General features: G+C 41.2%; 1 protein-coding gene across 1 annotated transcript in view; it reads right to left on the reverse strand.

The window, feature by feature from the left end:
• Nucleotides 1-18,381, reverse strand: part of RYR3 (ryanodine receptor 3) — a gene marked incomplete at its 5' end in the record, with an annotated part of 224,891 nt that overhangs the window by 80,176 nt on the left and 126,334 nt on the right. Inside the window, 5 exons of the mRNA XM_080618062.1 lie at nucleotides 6,245-6,365; nucleotides 7,526-7,634; nucleotides 8,087-8,267; nucleotides 12,799-12,934; nucleotides 15,778-15,881. Of these exons, the coding sequence (XP_080474188.1) occupies nucleotides 6,245-6,365; nucleotides 7,526-7,634; nucleotides 8,087-8,267; nucleotides 12,799-12,934; nucleotides 15,778-15,881 (651 nt within the window). The remainder of the gene's footprint in view (nucleotides 1-6,244; nucleotides 6,366-7,525; nucleotides 7,635-8,086; nucleotides 8,268-12,798; nucleotides 12,935-15,777; nucleotides 15,882-18,381) is intronic.

Here is an 18,381-nt window from a genome sequence, read left to right on the forward strand (position 1 = left end):
ACACAGAAGTTAACTGTGTATCAGAAAAACCACCTCTTACAGTAAAGTGGAATAGACAATTCCTGTTAAACAGAAAGGACAACAGAAGGAGGGGAAGGAAGATAAAATTATTTTGCCCTATAAAAAAATGACAGACTGGTAGTTTATATCCCATGAAATATGGAGAAATTAATAGGAAACATAAAGATGATAAGCCATAAAAAAGTCATCCTCTGTTGAGTTTATGCTTCATAGAAAATTTCAATTTTTATGGTTATCTTGGAAGTTATTTTGTGGATATAAATCCACCCTGGATAACCACACTGACCACTTTAAGGAAAGAATCAACAGTTGCATAACAAGTAAGAACGCAATGATCAATACAATTCTGCACTTTGAACTCTGAGTTCAGAGTGCACAAACCAAACTACATTACTAGTACAAACATGTTTATGTCTTGTGTGCATCCTACAGCTGTTTTCTGTTTCTTGGGACTGCAGAATAGAGATAGTTAAGGTACACAGAAGGACAACTAAAATGATTCAGTTAATGGAGCATTTATGATGAGAAATTAAGAAAACTTGAGATTCTTCGATTTGCCAAATGAGGACTGAGAAAGGATAAATATGAGACTTCGAAAATTATAAAGATAGCTGACAAGATGAATGAAGAACTGCTATACCACAAATCCCAAAATACTACAATATAAAGGTGCTAATTAATATTAGCTGAGCATAATAAAAAATATAATCATAGAATCATAGAATAGTTAGGGTTGGAAAGGAACTTAAGATCATTTAGTTCCAACTCCCCTGCCATGGGAAGGGACACCCCCCACTAAACCATGTCATCCAACCTGGCCTTGAACACCGCCAGGGATGGAGCATTTACAACTTCCTTGGGCAACTCATTCCTGTTCCTCACCACCCTAACAGTGAAGAGCTTCTTCCTTATACCTAACCTAAACTTCTCCTGTTTTGGTTTGAACCCATTGCCCCTTATCCTATCACTACAGTCCCTAATGAAGAGTCCCTCCCCAGCATCCTTATAAGCCCCCTTCAGATACTGGAAGGCTGCTATGAGGTCTCCACGCAGCCTTCTCTTCTCCAGGCTGAACAGCCCCAACTTTCTCAGCCCATCTTCATTCAGGAGGTGCTCCAGCCCCGTGATCATCCTCGTGGCCCTCCCCTGGATTTCCAACAGCTCCATGTCCTTCTTATGTTGAGGACACCAGAACTGTACAGAGTACCCTACGTGAGGTCTCACAAGAGCAGAGGGGCAGGATCACCTCCTTCGACCTGCTGGTCACGCTGCTCTTGATGCATCCCAGGACATGGTTGGCTTTCTGGGCTGTGAGCACACACTGAAGCCGGCTCATGTTCATTTTCTCATCGACCAGAACCCCCAAGTCCTTCTCCGCAGGGCTGCTCTGAATCTCTTCTCTGCCCAACCTGTAGCTGTGCCTGGGATTACTCCGACCCAGGTGTAGGACCTTCCACTTGGCTTGGTTGAACTTCATGAGGCTGGCATTGCCCCACCTCACAAGAATGTTGAGGCCCCTCTAGATAACATTCCTTCCCTCCAGCGTATCAACTGAACCACACAGCTTAGTGTCGTTGGTGAACCTGCTGAAGGCGCACTCAATCCCACTGTCCATGTCACCGACAAAGATGTTGAATAAGACTGGTCCCAACACCACTCGTTACTGTTTTCCAACTGGACATTTGGGCCGTTGACGACAATTTGAGTGTGGCCATCCAGCCAGTTCTTTATCCACTGGGTGGTCCACCCATCAAATTGATGTCTCTCCAATTTAGAGACAAGGATGTCGTGTGGGACAGTGTCGAAAGCTTTGCACAAGTACAGGTAGATGACATCAACTGCTTTGCCCCTATCCATCAGTTCTGTAATCTCATCATAGAAGGCCACCAAATTGGTCAGACAGGATTTCCCCTTAGTGAATGTCGCCAACCAACTCAGGTTTTTTCATGTGCCTTAGCATGCCTTCCAGGAGAATATGCTCCAAGATTTTGCCAGGCACAGAGGCAAGACTGACAAGTCTGTAATCCCCTGGGTCATCCATTTTCCCCTTCTGAAAATGGAGGTTATATTACCCTTTTTCCAGTCATCGGGAACTTCACCTGACAGCCATGATTTTTCAAATATGATGGACAGAAATGCTTAGAACACTTCTTTATGTAGCAAATAGTGAATTTCTGGAACTTACTGCCACAGGAGTTTGTGGGTACAGACTATTCCAAAGGGTTTAGATACATTCTTGCACACCAGGTCCAGAAGCAGATACTAATGGGCAGGGAAGTACACTCTCATCTTTCTAATCAAACAACTGGATAATGTGGAAGTACAAAGGAACTCTGTCCAGACTTATTTATCCCACCCAAAAATATAGCATCTCTACAGCCACTGTTGGAGACCAAGCACGGAGATGGACAGCCCATTACAGTGTGATCCTGTAAAGTATCACAGTATCACAGTATCACAGTATGTTAGAGATTGGAAGGGACCTCAAAAGATCATCTAGTCCAATCCCCTTGCCAGAGCAGGAACACCTAGATAAGGTCACACAGGAATGTGTCCAGGCGGGTTTTGAATGTCTCCAGAGAAGGAGACTCCACAACCTCCCTGGGCAGCCTGTTCCAGTGTTCTGTCACCCTCACTGAGAAGAAGTTTCTTCTCAAGTTTAAGTGGAACCTCTTGTGTTCCAGTTTGTACCCATTACCCCTTGTCCTATCATTGTTCGCCATTGAGAAGAGCCTGGCTCCATCCTCGTGACACTCCCCCTTTATATATTTATATACACTAATAAGGTCACCCCTCAGTCTCCTCTTCTCCAAACTATAGAGACCCAGCTCCCTCAGCCTTTCCTCATAAGGGAGATGCTCCACTCCCTTAATCATCTTAGTTGCCCTGCGCTGGACTCTCTCCAGCAGGTCCCTGTCCTTCTTGAACTGAGGGGCCCAGAACTGGACACAATATTCCAGATGCGGTCTCACCAGGGCAGAGTAGAGGGGAAGGAGGACCTCTCTCGACCTACTGACCACCCCCCTTCTAATACACCCCAGGATGCCATTGGCCTTCTTGGCCACAAGGGCACAGTGTTGGCTCATGGTCATCCTGCCATCCACTAGGACCCCCAGGTCCCTCTCCCCTACACTACTCTCTAACAGGTCGTTCCCCAACCTATACTGGAACCTGGGGTTGTTCCTGCCCAGATGCAGGACTCTACACTTTCCCTTGTTATATTTCATCAAGTTTCTCCCTGCCCAACTCTCCAGCCTGTCCAGGTCTCGCTGGATGGCAGCACAGCCTTCTGGCGTGTCAGCCACTCCTCCCAGCTTAGTGTCATCAGCAAACTTGCTGACAGTACACTCCATTCCCTCATCTAAATCGTTGATGAATATATTAAATAATACTGGTCCCAGTACTGACCCTTGAGGCACTCCACTAGATACAGGCCTCCAACTAGACTCCGCCCCATAGACTACAACTCTCTGGCTTCTCTCCTTCAGCCAGTTCGCGGTCCACCTCACTACCTGATCATCCAGACCACACTTCCTCAGTTTAGCTATGAGGATGCTGTGGGAGACTGTGTCAAATGCTTTGCTGAAGTCAAGGTAGACCACATCCACCACTCTGCCATCATCCATCCACCGTGTTATTTCCTCATAAAAGGCTATGAGGTTGGTCAAGCATGACTTCCCCTTGGTAAAGCCATGTTGACTGCCCCTCATAACCCTCTTATCCTTGACATGCCTTAAGATGACATCAAGGATAAGGTGCTCCATCACTTTCCCAGGGATGGAGGTGAGGCTGACCGGTCTATAGTTACCCGGGTCCTCCTTTTTGCCCTTTTTGAAGACTGGAGTGACATTTGCTTTCCTCCAGTCCTCAGGCACCTCTCCCATTTCCCAAGATTTGGTAAAGATGATGGAGAGTGGTCTAGCAATGACTTCTGCCAGTTCCCTCAGCACCCGCGGGTGCATGCCATCTGGACCCATGGATTTATGGATGTCCAGATTGCTCAGCTGGTCTCTAACCCATTCCTCATCGACTAAGGCAAACCGCTCCAGTGACCTGGCTTCATCTGAGGTCTCAGGAGTACAGGGATCTTCAGGACTGCCTCCGGCAGAGTAGACAGAGACAAAGAAGGCATTCAATAACCCTGCCATCTCTGTATCTTCTGTCACCGGGGCACCCACCCCATTCACCAGTGGGCCTAGCTTGCCTCTGGTGTTAGTTTTATCTGCCATGTATTTGAAAAAGCTCTTTCTGCTGTCCTTGACCCCTCTTGCCAGATTTAATTCTAAGGAGGCCTTAGCCATCCTAGCTGCCTTCCTACATCCTCTAGCAGCAGCCTTATATTCCTCCCAAGTGGCCAGCCCCTCCTTCCATGACCTGTAAACTCTCCTCTTCCACTTGAGCATACCCAGCAGTTCCTTATTTAGCCACGCAGGTCTTCTGGCCCTCTTCCTTGACTTCCTACATGTCGGGATGCTCTGCTCTTGAGCTCGGAATAAGCAATTCTTGAATGCCAACCAACTATCTTGGGCCCCTTTACCTTCAAGCAGCCTTGCCCATGGGATTTCCCCTAGCAATTGCTTGAAAAGGCCAAAGTTTGCCCTGCTAAAGTCCAGGGTTGCAATTCTACTTGCTATTGTACTGGTCCTACCACACAAGATCCTGAATTCCACCATCTCGTGGTCACTGCAACCAAGGCAGCCCTCAACCTTTACTGCTTCGACCAGCCCCTCCTTGTTAGTGAGGATGAGATCCAGCAGCGCTCCTCTCCTGGTTGGCTCATCCACCATTTGGATGAGGAAGTTATCATCCATACACTGGAGGAACCTCCTGGACTGTGGCTGGGTTGCTGAGTAGTCCTTCCAGCAAACATCAGGGAAGTTAAAATCCCCCACAACAACCACGGCCTGTGACTGAGAGGCCGCTCTCAGCTGCCTGTAGAAGGCCTCATCAACTTCCTCACCCTGATCTGGTGGCCTGTAACAGACACCCACAACAGTATCGCCCCTGCCAGCCTGCCCCTTAACTCTCACCCACAGACTCTCAACTCGCTCATCCCCTGTTCCTGGACAGAGCTCAGTACATTGCAGCTGCTCTCGCACATAAAGAGCAACCCCACCACCCCGCCTGGCTGGCCTGTCTTTCCTGAAAAGGACATAGCCCTCCATGACTATATTCCAGTCATGTGAGCTGTCCCACCACGTCTCTGTAATTGCCACCAGATCATAATCTCCTGACTTAACACAGGTCTCCAACTCCTCCTGCTTATTTCCCATGCTGCAGGCATTGGTGTACAGGCATTTCAAGGAGGGAGCTGAGCTCACCGATTCCACCCTAGGATTATAGGAGGCCTCCCAGTCTTCATCAATCCTAGAGTGCTGCCCCACTGGGGCAAGCCCAGTTACAACCCCATCCCCCTTCGAATCTAGTTTAAAGCTCTCCAAATGAGCCCTGCTAATTCATGCCCCAGCATCCTTTTGCCTCGGTGAGATAAACCTTTCCCACGTGCCATCATCCAGACTGGAGCCTTATAAAACCAGCCGTTATCAAAGAATCCAAAGCCCTGCCTGCAGCACCAGTCTCGTAGCCAATTGTTTACGGACTGAATTTTCCCATTCAGTCCCACATCATCACCGGAAGATGGAAGGAGTGAGGAGAAGATCACTTGAGCCCCAGACTCTTTCACCATCCGCCTCAAGGCCCTGTAGTCTTTCTTCATCCCCCTCAGACTGTGGGAAGCAGCTTCCCCCCCACCTGTCTGGAAGACCAGCAGCGGGTAGTAGTCTGTCGGGTGCACCAGGTTGGGGAGCGCCCTGGTGATATCCCTGATCCGGGCTCCAGGCAGACTACACACTTCCCTATGATGAGGGTCAACTCTGCATATCGGGCCCTCTGTTCCTCTCAGAAGGGAATCGCCTACGACAATGACCTTTCTTTCTTTCTTATCAGAGGCAGTCTTGAGGTGCGAAGTCGACCGCCTTTTCCTATGTGACCTTGTAGTCTGGCCTTGCATCACAAGTATTTCTATGTCCTTATATTCTGTACTCCATAGGAGTATTTTTTCTACTGAAGCAGCTCTAATTGATAGCTATCTAATTAAAATCTGAAGAAAAGCTCTCTGTTTGTACTCAGCTCTAACAAAACTTCTCTATTTTACACCAGAAGTCTTATGTGCCAGAAAATTTTTATATAAGGTGAACTGGTCCAATAAAAGTACTGAAGTTACCTTTGTTAACTGTTGACAGCTTTAGTGGTATGCTTATAATCCCAACCAAATCTTCAGTTGGCACTAGAGATCGAAGGATTGACCTGATTCGAATAGCTTCCCCTTTTCCACTTTGAATAAGCTGTTAGAGAAAGTTAATTAATTAAGAAATTTATTACATAAGAAAAATGTCAAAATACAGAACTTAATATGCTTTTTTTCAAACCCTGAAAAAAAAAAAATGCACATAAATTTAACTTCTCCCAGAACTGTAAAGCAGTTGCTGATTTTCAGCTAAGCCTACTTTTGAATCTGTCCCAATTTGGCTAATTTCACAAAATTGTAAATTCCCAATAACACACAAAATATGGATAAGATTCCTTAAGCAATCAGACAAAGTGATAAAACTGGAAATTTTTGAAAGACTTGTTACTTACAGAACCTATAGTACCAGGTTTTGAGCTTGCCTCTTTACCTTATGGACAAACGCAAACCTGTCTGATGCATCTATGCACTTTTCTATTATTTCTATGCTGTGAAAATTTCAGAAGGCATTAACAACAAAGAGGTGACCAACTTCTTTCAACATCCAGCAGAAATTAGGTATTCACAACCTCTGTCTCTGAAAATCTCTTCCAGTAATTTTTTTAACATGAAACTACTATATCTGGCAACAGACTCCTTCATACAGCTTTACAGAAAACAAAGCTAATGCCTTTGCTAATAGGCAGCCAGAAGCTGTTAGTCAAATTTCTTGCTTCTTGTTTTGAGATACATATTGCATTTTCAGCTGGATTTATATTACTAACAAATTTTAAATACTGACAAGCAGAAGTCTGTCTATCTAAAACCAAGTCTTGCATGTGGCTGTTACAGGCATTACAGTCAAAACAGTTATTTTACATATTTTTCCGTGTATCCATGTGGTGCAGATACCGTATTTCATCAGTGTACACAAAAGCTGTTCTGTATCACAAAATTATTTTATGGCTTTCTAGAGAAAGTTTCAGAAATTTCACTGGTAGTATAAATGTGCAACACTAGTAGTTCATCTTTGCTTTCATTCCACAGTCATATGCAAAGTCCCAAAATTTCAAATATATAAAAACCCATAAGTAATCAGAAGACCCCGATTCCTTATAAATAGCTTGCAGGAAACACCTCTGTCTAGATACAGCGAGAAACGCAATAAAGTCCACCTTCTGAAGGGAAGATACCTTTGAATAGAGAACAGTTTAGTTAGACATGTACAGTTCTGTTTACAAATCTACATTTTCTGAGCAAGTGACAAAATGAACTTACATGCATTTCTGGTGCACAGCGTCCAAGTAAGTCTATAAGAGCTGAGTAAAATGACATGATTGCATTGCCCATATGCACAATCTCCTCTTCCTCCTCTTCCTCATCATCCCTAAAAGATAAACAAACAAATCCAGAGCATTTTTGCTAATGTAATTTTATAGCTCCTCTCTGGAGCTATGCCCATGATCCCAAGACTATTAATTAGATATATTAATTTTCCCTGGCTATGGATTACAGGGGTTTTATCCCTAGAGTAAGCATGCAATCGAACAGTAACAAATGACTTCACATGAGCCTTCTATCTTCCTCTTTCACTTTACCTTAGCTTCATTCCACAACAGCGTTCTCTCCTTTGCTTTGCCCTTCAGGCTTCTTCTGTAACTCTTATTCCAGTCTTATCTAGCTCACATTTTACGAATTCCATCTGACAACTGCTTGTACGTGTAAATCTCTTAATACTCTATGTTTGTATAACATTGAATAACAAGGCCATATATTGCAAGCTTGAGTAAAACAGCTATTAAATCATCATTTGCCAAACAAGCATTCACATTTACCTACCCTTCTCTTTTATATGCCTGAGAGGGAAGGTCACGAGAAGGATTCTCTGAGATCTTGATAGCTTCCTGCATAGCTGCCAGCAAACCATTTCCTCCTTCTCCCCTAAGGTCTGGTCCAAAGCACTCTGGCCGTCGAATAAGGAGCTTGACAACAACACTTGCGTTTTCCTCAACACTTTCACCTGAGGACCAAAAAAAGCACTAAACTTACTTTCTCTCAAAAGGTATCCTTAAGTCAGAAGACAACCATGTTTCCCTCCTAAATTTTACAAAGCAGAAAAAGATTCCCCATCCTTATTTTTGAAAACAAAAAGGTATCAAGTTGACAGCATTAGGTGTGCTTTATGAAAAGCTTTAAAACCGAGCTTTAAAAGTGACAGTGACTTGCTTTACAAAAATTTTACTACAGTGAAGGTTAATTTGCTTTTTATGGCAAATACTAGAGTCTCCGGTATAAAGGCTAATAGTCCCAGGAGGCAATAGAAGGCTATTTTTTTAGAAGCAAGTTTTGACACAAGCCAACTCCCCCAGCCTCTTCCTCTCTTGCCTCTCCTGTGGGACAGAATGAAAATAGAAGGTGTGATGACTAATGGATTCAAAAAACAACTATCTAGCATAGAAAGCAAAACCTATATATGCCAGCAAAGCAAAAAAGACAAATTCATTCACTGCTTCCCAGGCAGATGTTTAGTCAGTTTCTAGAAAGCAGCACCTCAGCATGCATAGTAGTTGTTTGGGAAGACAAGCATCATAACCATGAACACAGCCTCCACTCCTCCTTCCCATTAGCTTTTATTGCTTTTATTGCTGAGCACAAAATCATGGTATGGAACATCCCTTTGGTCATTCGGGGTCAGCTGTCCTAGCTGTGCCTTCTCCCAACCTCTTGCCCACTCTGAACCTACTCACTGGGGCCCAGGAAGGAGGAGGAGCTGAATGGGGAGACCATAGGGGTTGTTATGAAGAAAGTTAACTCCATCCCAGTCAGACCTAGTACAGGGCATGAGAGTTATTTGACTTTAAATGGGCCAGCTGAAGCAAGGAATGTGTTTAACATTCTGTTCTTAGTACTTCAGTAGAAAACTCATCTCAGAGTTTAATCTTCTCAATGTAACTGAAGTATGACAAATTCTATTTTAGGTTAAATATACCTACACTAAAATCTCCTGATTTATTCTACTGCATGTTTAAATATCTATTAAACCTTCTGCTTGGTATTTAATGCCTGAAATTGAATACTTCATCTTTTCTATGGTTTATATAGTTTTATAGTTTAAAGGTCATGGTTTGCCTGAAACAACACAATTTATAACAGCTTTGTGTGAAAAAATGTATGTATATGTGTAAAAGAGTGGGTTTAACTATCATATAATTGAGTACAGGCAGACAGGTTTTGATCCAGATGCTTGCTGAATAAAAGTCATTAGGAAAAGGAACCTTCATATAAGTGAACTCTTTTCATGTAACTGCTTCATGGACTGCAGTTAGTGGTATGTGGAAGCATGACAGGAATAATAGGGTCAAAAGCAGCTTATGGTTAAATACAACTGTTTAGAAATTCAGTGAGTACCTTATAAGAATACTGATAATCCATATGAAATTAATGGGACATTAGGAAGAAAGCAAATTACAGGAAAAGAAACAGTTCACAGTCAATGAACTAGTGATGTCAGTAGCTCAGATCATCAGTATCTACATTCTACATGCAAGCTACAATACTAAACCAATGCAAACAGCAAGTTTACACTAAACTGAATGCTGCAGTTTTAGCAGCCACCAGAAATGAATCATGAGAAACTGGTTTAGCTGAGAGCAGCAGTGGTGTTACCAGGAAGTCACAATCAACAGAAGGCAATGGCAGATGAGATAACTGGGACTGACTGGCTCGAGAAAGAGCAGCTAAATACTTTAGATATGTCAGCCTTGTATTTTCCACAGTTAAAACACTGGTACAGTCTTCATATGAAACATAGGATGAGAGAAAACAGCCTCAGGTGTGCCTGGGGAGATTGACTGGACATTAGGAAGAATTTCTTCATTGAAAGGGTTGTCAGGCATTGGAACAGGCTGCCCAGGGAAGTGGTTGAGTCACCATCCCTGGAGGTATTTTAGAAGATTTGCAGATGTGGCACTTAAGGACAGGGTTTAGTGGTGAACTTTAGGTGGACGGATGGATGCAATGATCTTAAGGGTCTTTTCCAATAGAAATGATTCTGTGATTTGGTGCCCTGCTTACTGACTTTGCACTGATTCTCTTCCACCCCTCACTCTCTTTCATTCAGCTTCTTTTCATACAGCAGGGAAAAAGCAGGATTTTGAATCTTGAATTTGACAGTTTTACTTTCATTTAGATAAAACCTTTTAAATGAAGATTTTTAAAATAACGCAGTAAGTAAAATGTAATCTCAAAAAGTTCACCATATACCTCTCTATAGTTCTACAAACAATCATCCAAACATGTACAACATTCAGCTACAACTACCAGATGCTCCTGAATCCTTGCATGTTTCCTGTATCTTTTGAGGAGGCGAATACAAAATGCCCTTAAAAATTGTAAGGGGCCATTTGAATCCATACTGTAGAATCAAACAATAAATACAAATAAAATTATATCATGTAATTAATTTTTAGTTTATAAAAGCACTACCAATATTGTTTTGAGTGGTTTGTTTCCAATATATTTTAGATCTAGATGTAAAAATTTATTTTAATTTGGGCAGGTTTTGGCACACCAAAAATATGCTTTGTGAGGAGTGATATTTAGAGTAAAAGAAAGCATAAATCAGCATGAGCCCCCTGCAGATAGTTTTAATTTAGAACGTGCAGGAAGAGACTTGTTTTAAGCACAGAGATCAAATTAATCTTTAATGCTGCTCTACTAAAGTCAACAGAAATTTATCAAGAATTAGTTTACATTTTCAGTTTACAATTTCTTGTACCGTGCATTTGCCACTAGAATTTTATTCTGACCTTCTGTGTATTTATATTTCTTCTCCCTGTCCCTTCTGATGGGATACTGAACTGCTGAAAACAGCTTTAATATCCTGAAGCCTGCTCTAATGTACTTTACAGGCTAAGGTAATGAAGAATTTTGCTTGAAGAAAAAAGTTTTGCTTATTCCAAGGATACAATGGCCAGAATCAAAATCCATTCATCTGTTTAGAAGTGTGTTTGCTTTTATCTCAGTAACCCAAATATTTTACTAATCTATATTTGTAATTGTCCTCTCAAGCAGGAGACACAGAGAAATTAGTCATCTGATTTTTGAAAGTGCTGCCTCTAAAACACTCTAAAACTGTCATAATAAGATTCAAAACCCCAACCATAACTGTTTTTCAGATAAAAAGCAGCTGAAACACTTGAAACTAAAGCTTCATTCTACTACTGGACCATCCAGCAAAGTTTATTCACCATGGAATTATAGAATGGATTGTGTTGGAAGGGACCACAAAGATTATGTAGTTCCAACCCCCTGCAGGGGGTTGCATCCTCCGGCAGGGACACATTCCACTCGACCAGGTTGCTCAAAGCCTTGTCCAACCTGACCTTGAACAATTCCAGGGATGGAGCATTCACAACTTCTCTGGGCAACCCATTCTGGTGCCTCACCACTATCACAGTACAGAACATTTTCCTAATACCTCATCTAACATAAACTATTACAAGTAAGATCAAAGCTATCATCATCTAATTTTACAGATTAACATTTATGTAGAAAATCAATGACAGACACCCACTTTATTAACTCAATGATTATGTGTTCTACACTTCTTATCATAGCAGTTTATCAACTTAGTTTAGCAATGCGAAGGCTAAAGGCTTATCAACTGAGAAACTGAATAGCAAACATGTTTATTATTTCTGTTTAAGGTATTATTTGCTAATTTCAGACTAATAACATTATATGACTAGAACAGCCAAAATCTAAAAATTAGATTGTTTAAAGTTGTTTCCCTTCTGGCTGTCCCTAGCTGTCCTTTTCAACACTTTCTATATTGGCAGACCAGATGGGCGGTGAGAAGACAAATCATTTGATCTCACCTAATCCTTAATCTAAATTACTAGTTTGATGAAAAAAAATCCACATGAACTGGAGAATGCTTTTTGTTTAGTGGCATTCAGATTAACCTAAATTTGATTTTAGCATATTTGTTTCACAAATTTCAAAAGGAAATTGCTCACAGAAGCAAGTATAAGACAGTTATCAAAGGAGAAGACTTTTCTCTTTTCAATACATCAGATTAAAGGTACACAGTCAGGGTGCTTTACAAACACCAATCCCTCACAACTATGCAAACATGTGACCTATTGAAAATTTGCTTTTTTGTAGTGCAAAATGGCTTAATTACAAACCTCTAAATCTTCCAGTGCTATAAGTGGCCAAGAAAGGTCTAAAATCACTGCTCACCAGTTATATTTATAACCAACATATCTAGTATATGTAAATACCACAGTTTACTTTTTAATTAATTTCTAATATAATTTGCTACTTCAACAGATTATTAAATTATGCAAGTTGCGAAAAGAGTAAGGAAAAAATGCAACTATGAAGATTCAAAAAATTACAATAAGCAACATATACCAATAATCTTGTATTTGTAGTGAGAACAGTATGCATTAACCTCTCTCCATATATTAACATATTTTCTGGTTAGAAAAGTAATTTTAAGGAAACCTTTTGATAGAATTTGGATGATGAGAAATCACACTTACTATTAACAAAAACTGCAAATCTTAAGAATGACAGGTAACGTTCACCCTCTATTGGATTCCATCCAATGTCTGGATATCCTTTAGCCAGCAATACTGGACAACTCTGCAGGCCACAACCTGCCAGGTAGGTAACAACCTACAATACAGAAGCAATGACTTATTCATCTGCTTAGAAATACATTTTTCAAAATAAATATAAAACAATCATAATAAATGTAAAACAATAACAAAATGAACATAGTGATTTTTTTAATACAAGGTTTTTCCATAGAAGGTGTTTCACCTGAGAAACTACCAACATAGTTCATAATTGCATCAGTCTTAGTTTCTAGTTCTTGCTTTTGGTGATGATGTCAAAGTCAAGCACATTCATTTCTGAAGTTACCTTATTATATGATGACACAACAATACAACAACAAGACGAAATGTGGAATGTGAAAAGTAGAATAATATATTGTGGAATTCTGGTATTTATTTATTTTTTTACATTACATAAACAATAGTCAAAATGCATCTTCAAAAATCACATCAACAGCCATGTATGGCTAAATTGCTATAAACAGAATAAATATTGTGTTATAAGTTTATTTACCGTAATTCCAATAGATAGGCAAACAATTACATTTTTCTAAGACTGATATTTATATCAGTGAACAGTTTTAAGAATCTGAAAACAGAATCGTGGAACCACAGAATCGTAGAATAGTTAGGGTTGGAAAGGACCTTAAAATCACCTATTTCCAACACCCCTACGGTAGGCAGGGACACCTCGCCCTAGACCATGTCACCCAAGGCTCTGTTCCATCCTGAACACTGCCAGGAGTGGAGCATTTACCACTTCCTTGGCCAACCCATTCCAGTGCCTCACCACCTTCACAGTAAAGAACTTCTTCCTTATATTTAAACTTTCCCTGTTTAAGTTTGAGCCCATTACCCTTTGTCCTATCACTACAATCCCTGATAAAGAGTCCCTCTCTAACAATCTTGTAAGCCCCCTTCAGATACTGGAAGGCTGCTATGAGGTCTCCACGCAGCCTTCTCTTCTCCAGGCTAAACAGCCCCAACTTTCTCAGCCTGTCTTCATACAGGAGGTGCTCCAGTCCCCTGATCATCCTTGTGACCCTTCTCTGGACTTGCTCTAACAGTTCCATGTCCTTATATTGACACCAGAACTGCACACAGTACTTCCAGTGGGGTCTCACAAGAGCAGAATAGAGGGGCAGGATCACCTCATTTGACCTAGTGGTCATGCTTGTTTTGATGAAGCCCAGTATACAGTTGGCTTTCTGGGCTGTGAGCTCACACTGCTGGCTCATGTTCAGTTCTCAGATTAAAAAAGATTAACATTTCTGGTAATATGTAAATTCCTAACACATTTCTTATTAAGAGAAATATCTTTAACTAAGAGAAATCTTTCTGATATGATGACAAATTTAATTGATTATAATAAACTAAATTTCTCAATCATTTACAGAATATTTTCTCAATCATTTAAATAGAAAGTAGCAGATAACTGCACAAATGTGATTTTTGTTTTTATTCAAAATACATGATGGACAACATATGAACATGATTATAGTTCTTAAATATTCTGCAATAGGTAATGAACATCAGGACCTTTCATGAACCTGTAAAAAGAGATGCAAATTATCATTTCTTAGAATGGAAGGCAGCCAAAAATGGGTGGCAAAAGGGAGATAGGTTTTTCTATTTGGAAAAGGGAGATATGCTATTCTGCTTAACCACCCTATAGCAATTCCACCATTCATGAGATCACATTTAGTCATTATCTAATACCCTAAGAAAGAAACTAGTTAAGAATTCGGGAAGAGGAATTATGCCTCTGCTGACACAGTATGTAAGTTGCCTCCAAAAGACTTCAACAGAAGAAAAATGGGCTGATGTGAAAAATTTGCTTATTACAGTATACAGTAAGGAAGTTACTCAGTGCACTTGGTAGGAAAAGTACACAATTCCTAACAGACATGATAGCTTTCTAGTGTCCATTTAGAAGACATAAGTGAACACACATCTGTAGGAGTCTAACACTAACCCTAACCCTATCCCCTTCACACTCCAATTTATTCTGATTTCCCAACTTTTCCTCTCCCACAGCATATGCTGATCACAAATACCCCACATCTCATTCTAGTCTTATCACAGAATTCTCCCATACTGCATAGAGACTGTCCCTGTGCTAAGCTATCATCTAGGTGCTTAACTGTTCCCCTCCATTTATATTAAACCCTGCCTTTCATTTTCTGTTCCTCAAATGCTGTGCTAGCACATCTCACTTCCATTCCCAGATTTCCTCCTTTTCCTTCTGACTATGAACCCATCTTCCATCTCTAAATCTGTTTTCTTTCCAGGATATACAAATAACTTTCATGCCTTTTTTTTTTTTTTTTTTTTTTTTTTGGTATCCTTTTATCCACAATTTCTAGTTCATCCTGCCTCTCCTCACACTTCCTTTTATTCCTAAGTTTTGCCAATGATCTGAGTCCTGGATTCAGTTTCCTACTGCAATTACCCTAAATCCCTGTTCCAACTTCTTTTTTCAAATACCTGCCCTTCCATTCCCTTAGCTCTTACCTACATTCCCATCAATTTTTCTGTTTTATTTAAGCCAAAAGACCTGCTTAATTTCTTCACATTCACCTCTTCGTTCTCAAATTTGTTCTTCCCCAAACAATATTTCTTGATATGCCTTTCTCCTGTTTCATGCCTTCTTTTTTTGTCATACTTTCTACCTGAAAACAATAGTGAAAGAATGCAGAAGATGGAAATAAAGCTCTTTTGCTGTGATTCTCACAAAACATAAAGCAAATCATGGAAAGTACTGCTCAGTCGATTTTACCTTGAGAAAGAACAAGCCTAGAGCAAGTATTTCTGAGGAGATCATATTCAAACTTGCCCTTTTCCCTTCTAGCACAAGTACATTATTTAATAAATATGTAAATAGATTGCAGAGTGGTTTACCTTATCGAGATCTGGCTCCTCCAGTGCTAGTGCAAGCTCATTGTTGTCCATTACAGAGGCTGCTGCAACATCTAGTGGTGTTGAACCTCTCATTGAAGGAAATGCTGCAGAAGAAAGTTAGTACTTAAATATAGTTTGCAGTAATCACAGTCATGCTGCAGAGGGCAGCAATCACACTGGAATTTGAACATAAATATATTAATAGTATTTCTATGGCTGTTCTTCAGTCAAGAATATGGTTAACTGCTCTGAACAATGTTAAAATAAATTGCTGATTGATTTTGTTTTCCTAACTTGACTTGTCTATTCAACCACACTGGTTTTAAATGCAGAGAAGAAATCAGTATCAGGAACATAGAAAAATCAGAGGAATATTAAGCTATTTATTTAGCTGAGCAATATATTCACTATGCAATTCTGCACAATCTTATCAATTCAGGGTTTTAAAATATATTTTAAAATATTCATCCAAAAGAGACATTTTCAAGCTCCAGTGTCACCTGTTTTCTTTTTCTTTCTTCTAGTCTTATCCCATCTTCTGTGTTCAATATGGGCAAATGCAGGCATTGAAATGGTCTCAATGAATAGCTAAAGCACTGTGTAATCACATGCTATCTTGCCTTGATATACCTTATTAATATAGCCATCTATCTAGCCAAGATAATTTTCCTTCTGTTCTAAAATCTAATGCGCACACATTAAAAAATATATATTCAGTGCTTTAAAGGAAATATATGAAATTACTATCAGTGGCCTAAGTTTTAGAAGGAAGAAAAGTGAAGCCAGATAAAACAGGCAACCAACATAAAGGGTTAATTTAATCTTAGATTTCATAGAATCACTTAATGGTTAGGGTTGGAAGGGACCTCTGGAGATCTTTTAGTCCAAACCCCCTGCTAAAGCAGGTTCCCAAAGAGCAGGCTGCACAGGATTACATCCAGGCATTTTTTTAATATCTCCAGAGGAGATTCCACAACCTCTCTGGGCAGTTTGTTTCAGTGCTCTGTCACCCTCAAAGTAAAGATTTTCCTTATTCAAATGAAACTTCCTGTGTTTCAGTTTGTGCCCATTACCCCTAATCCTGTTGCTGAGCACCACGTAAAGAACCTGATACCTGCCTCTTGACACTCTCCCTTAAGATACTCATCATCTCTCCTCCAGGCTAAACAGGATCAGCTCTCTCAGCCTTTCCTCATGAGGCAGATGCTCCAGTCATAGCCCTCCACTGGATCCTCTCTAGTAGTTCTTTGTCTTTCTTGAACTGGGAAGCTCAGAACGGGACTCAGCAGTAAAGACTGAAGCAAAGAAGGTATTCTGTAACTCCACCTTCTCTACATCCTCTGTCACTAGGGCACCAACCTCATTCAGCAGCAGGTCCACGTTTTCCCTAGTCTTTCTTTTGCTACTGATGTACTTGAACTAGCCCTCCCTGTTGTCCTTGACATCCCTTGTCAGATTTAATTCCAAATGGACCTTAGCCTTCCTTGTAGCATCCCTGCATACTCTGACAACATTTCTATGTTCCTCCCAAGTGGCTTGGCCCTTTTTCCACATTCTGTAAACTTGCTTATTGGAGTTTTGCCAGAAGCTCCTTGCTCATACGTGCATGTCTCCTGCCTCCTTTGCTTGGTTTCTTCCTCATATGGATGCATTTATCATGAGCTTGGAGGAAGTGATACTTGAGTATTAATCAGCTCTCTTTGACCCCCCCACCTTCTAGAGCCCTAACCCATGGGATTCCCCTCAGTAGGTCCTTGAAGAGGACAAAATTAGCTCTCGTAAAGACCGGGGTTGCAAACCTACTTGTTGCCCAGCTTCCCTCACACAGGATCGTGAACTCCACCATCTCATGGTCACTGCAGCCAAGGCTGCCCCCAGTCTTCACATTCCCAACCAACCCTTCTTTGTTTCTTAGTACAAGGCGCAACAGCACACCTCCGCTTTTTAGCTCCTCCACCACCTGTGTCAAAAAGGTATCATCAGTGCTTTGCAGAACCTCCTGCACTGTGTGTACCTAGCTGTGTTGTCTTTCCAGCAGGTATCAGGGTGGTTCAAGTCCCCTACGAGAACTAGGGCCTGTGATAATGAGGCTACTTTCAGCTGACTGTAGAAAGCCTCATTGACTTGCTCCTCCTGATCAGGTGGCCTGCAGTAAACACCCACAACGGTGTCACCCATGTTACCGTGTCCCTTAGTTCTCACCCATAAGCTCTCAACTTGTTCTTCATCCTCCTCTAGGCACAGCTTGATACATTCTAGTTGCTCTGTCATGTAAAGAGCAGCTCCACCAGCTCACCTTACTGGCCTGACTTTCCTAAAAGGTATGCAGCCACCCATGAGAGCATTCTGATCAGGTGAGCTATTCCATCATGTCTCTGTAACTGCAATGAGACCATGGCCCTGTGACCACACACACATATCTCTTAATTCTTCCAGTTCATTCCCCATAGTGTATATGTTGTTGTACAGGCATTCCAGAGAGGTAATCAAGGATGCAGGTTTCCCAAGAGGGGTGCAAGAGGATTCACCATATCCATACACACACTCGTGAGGTGGTTGGTCTTCTGGTTCTCTTTTGGTGGGCAGCTAAGGAGCATTTATCAC

The sequence above is a fragment of the Psittacula echo genome (assembly GCF_963264785.1).
Source record: "Psittacula echo genome assembly, chromosome: 5".
Classification (NCBI taxonomy): Eukaryota; Metazoa; Chordata; class Aves; order Psittaciformes; family Psittacidae; genus Psittacula; species Psittacula echo.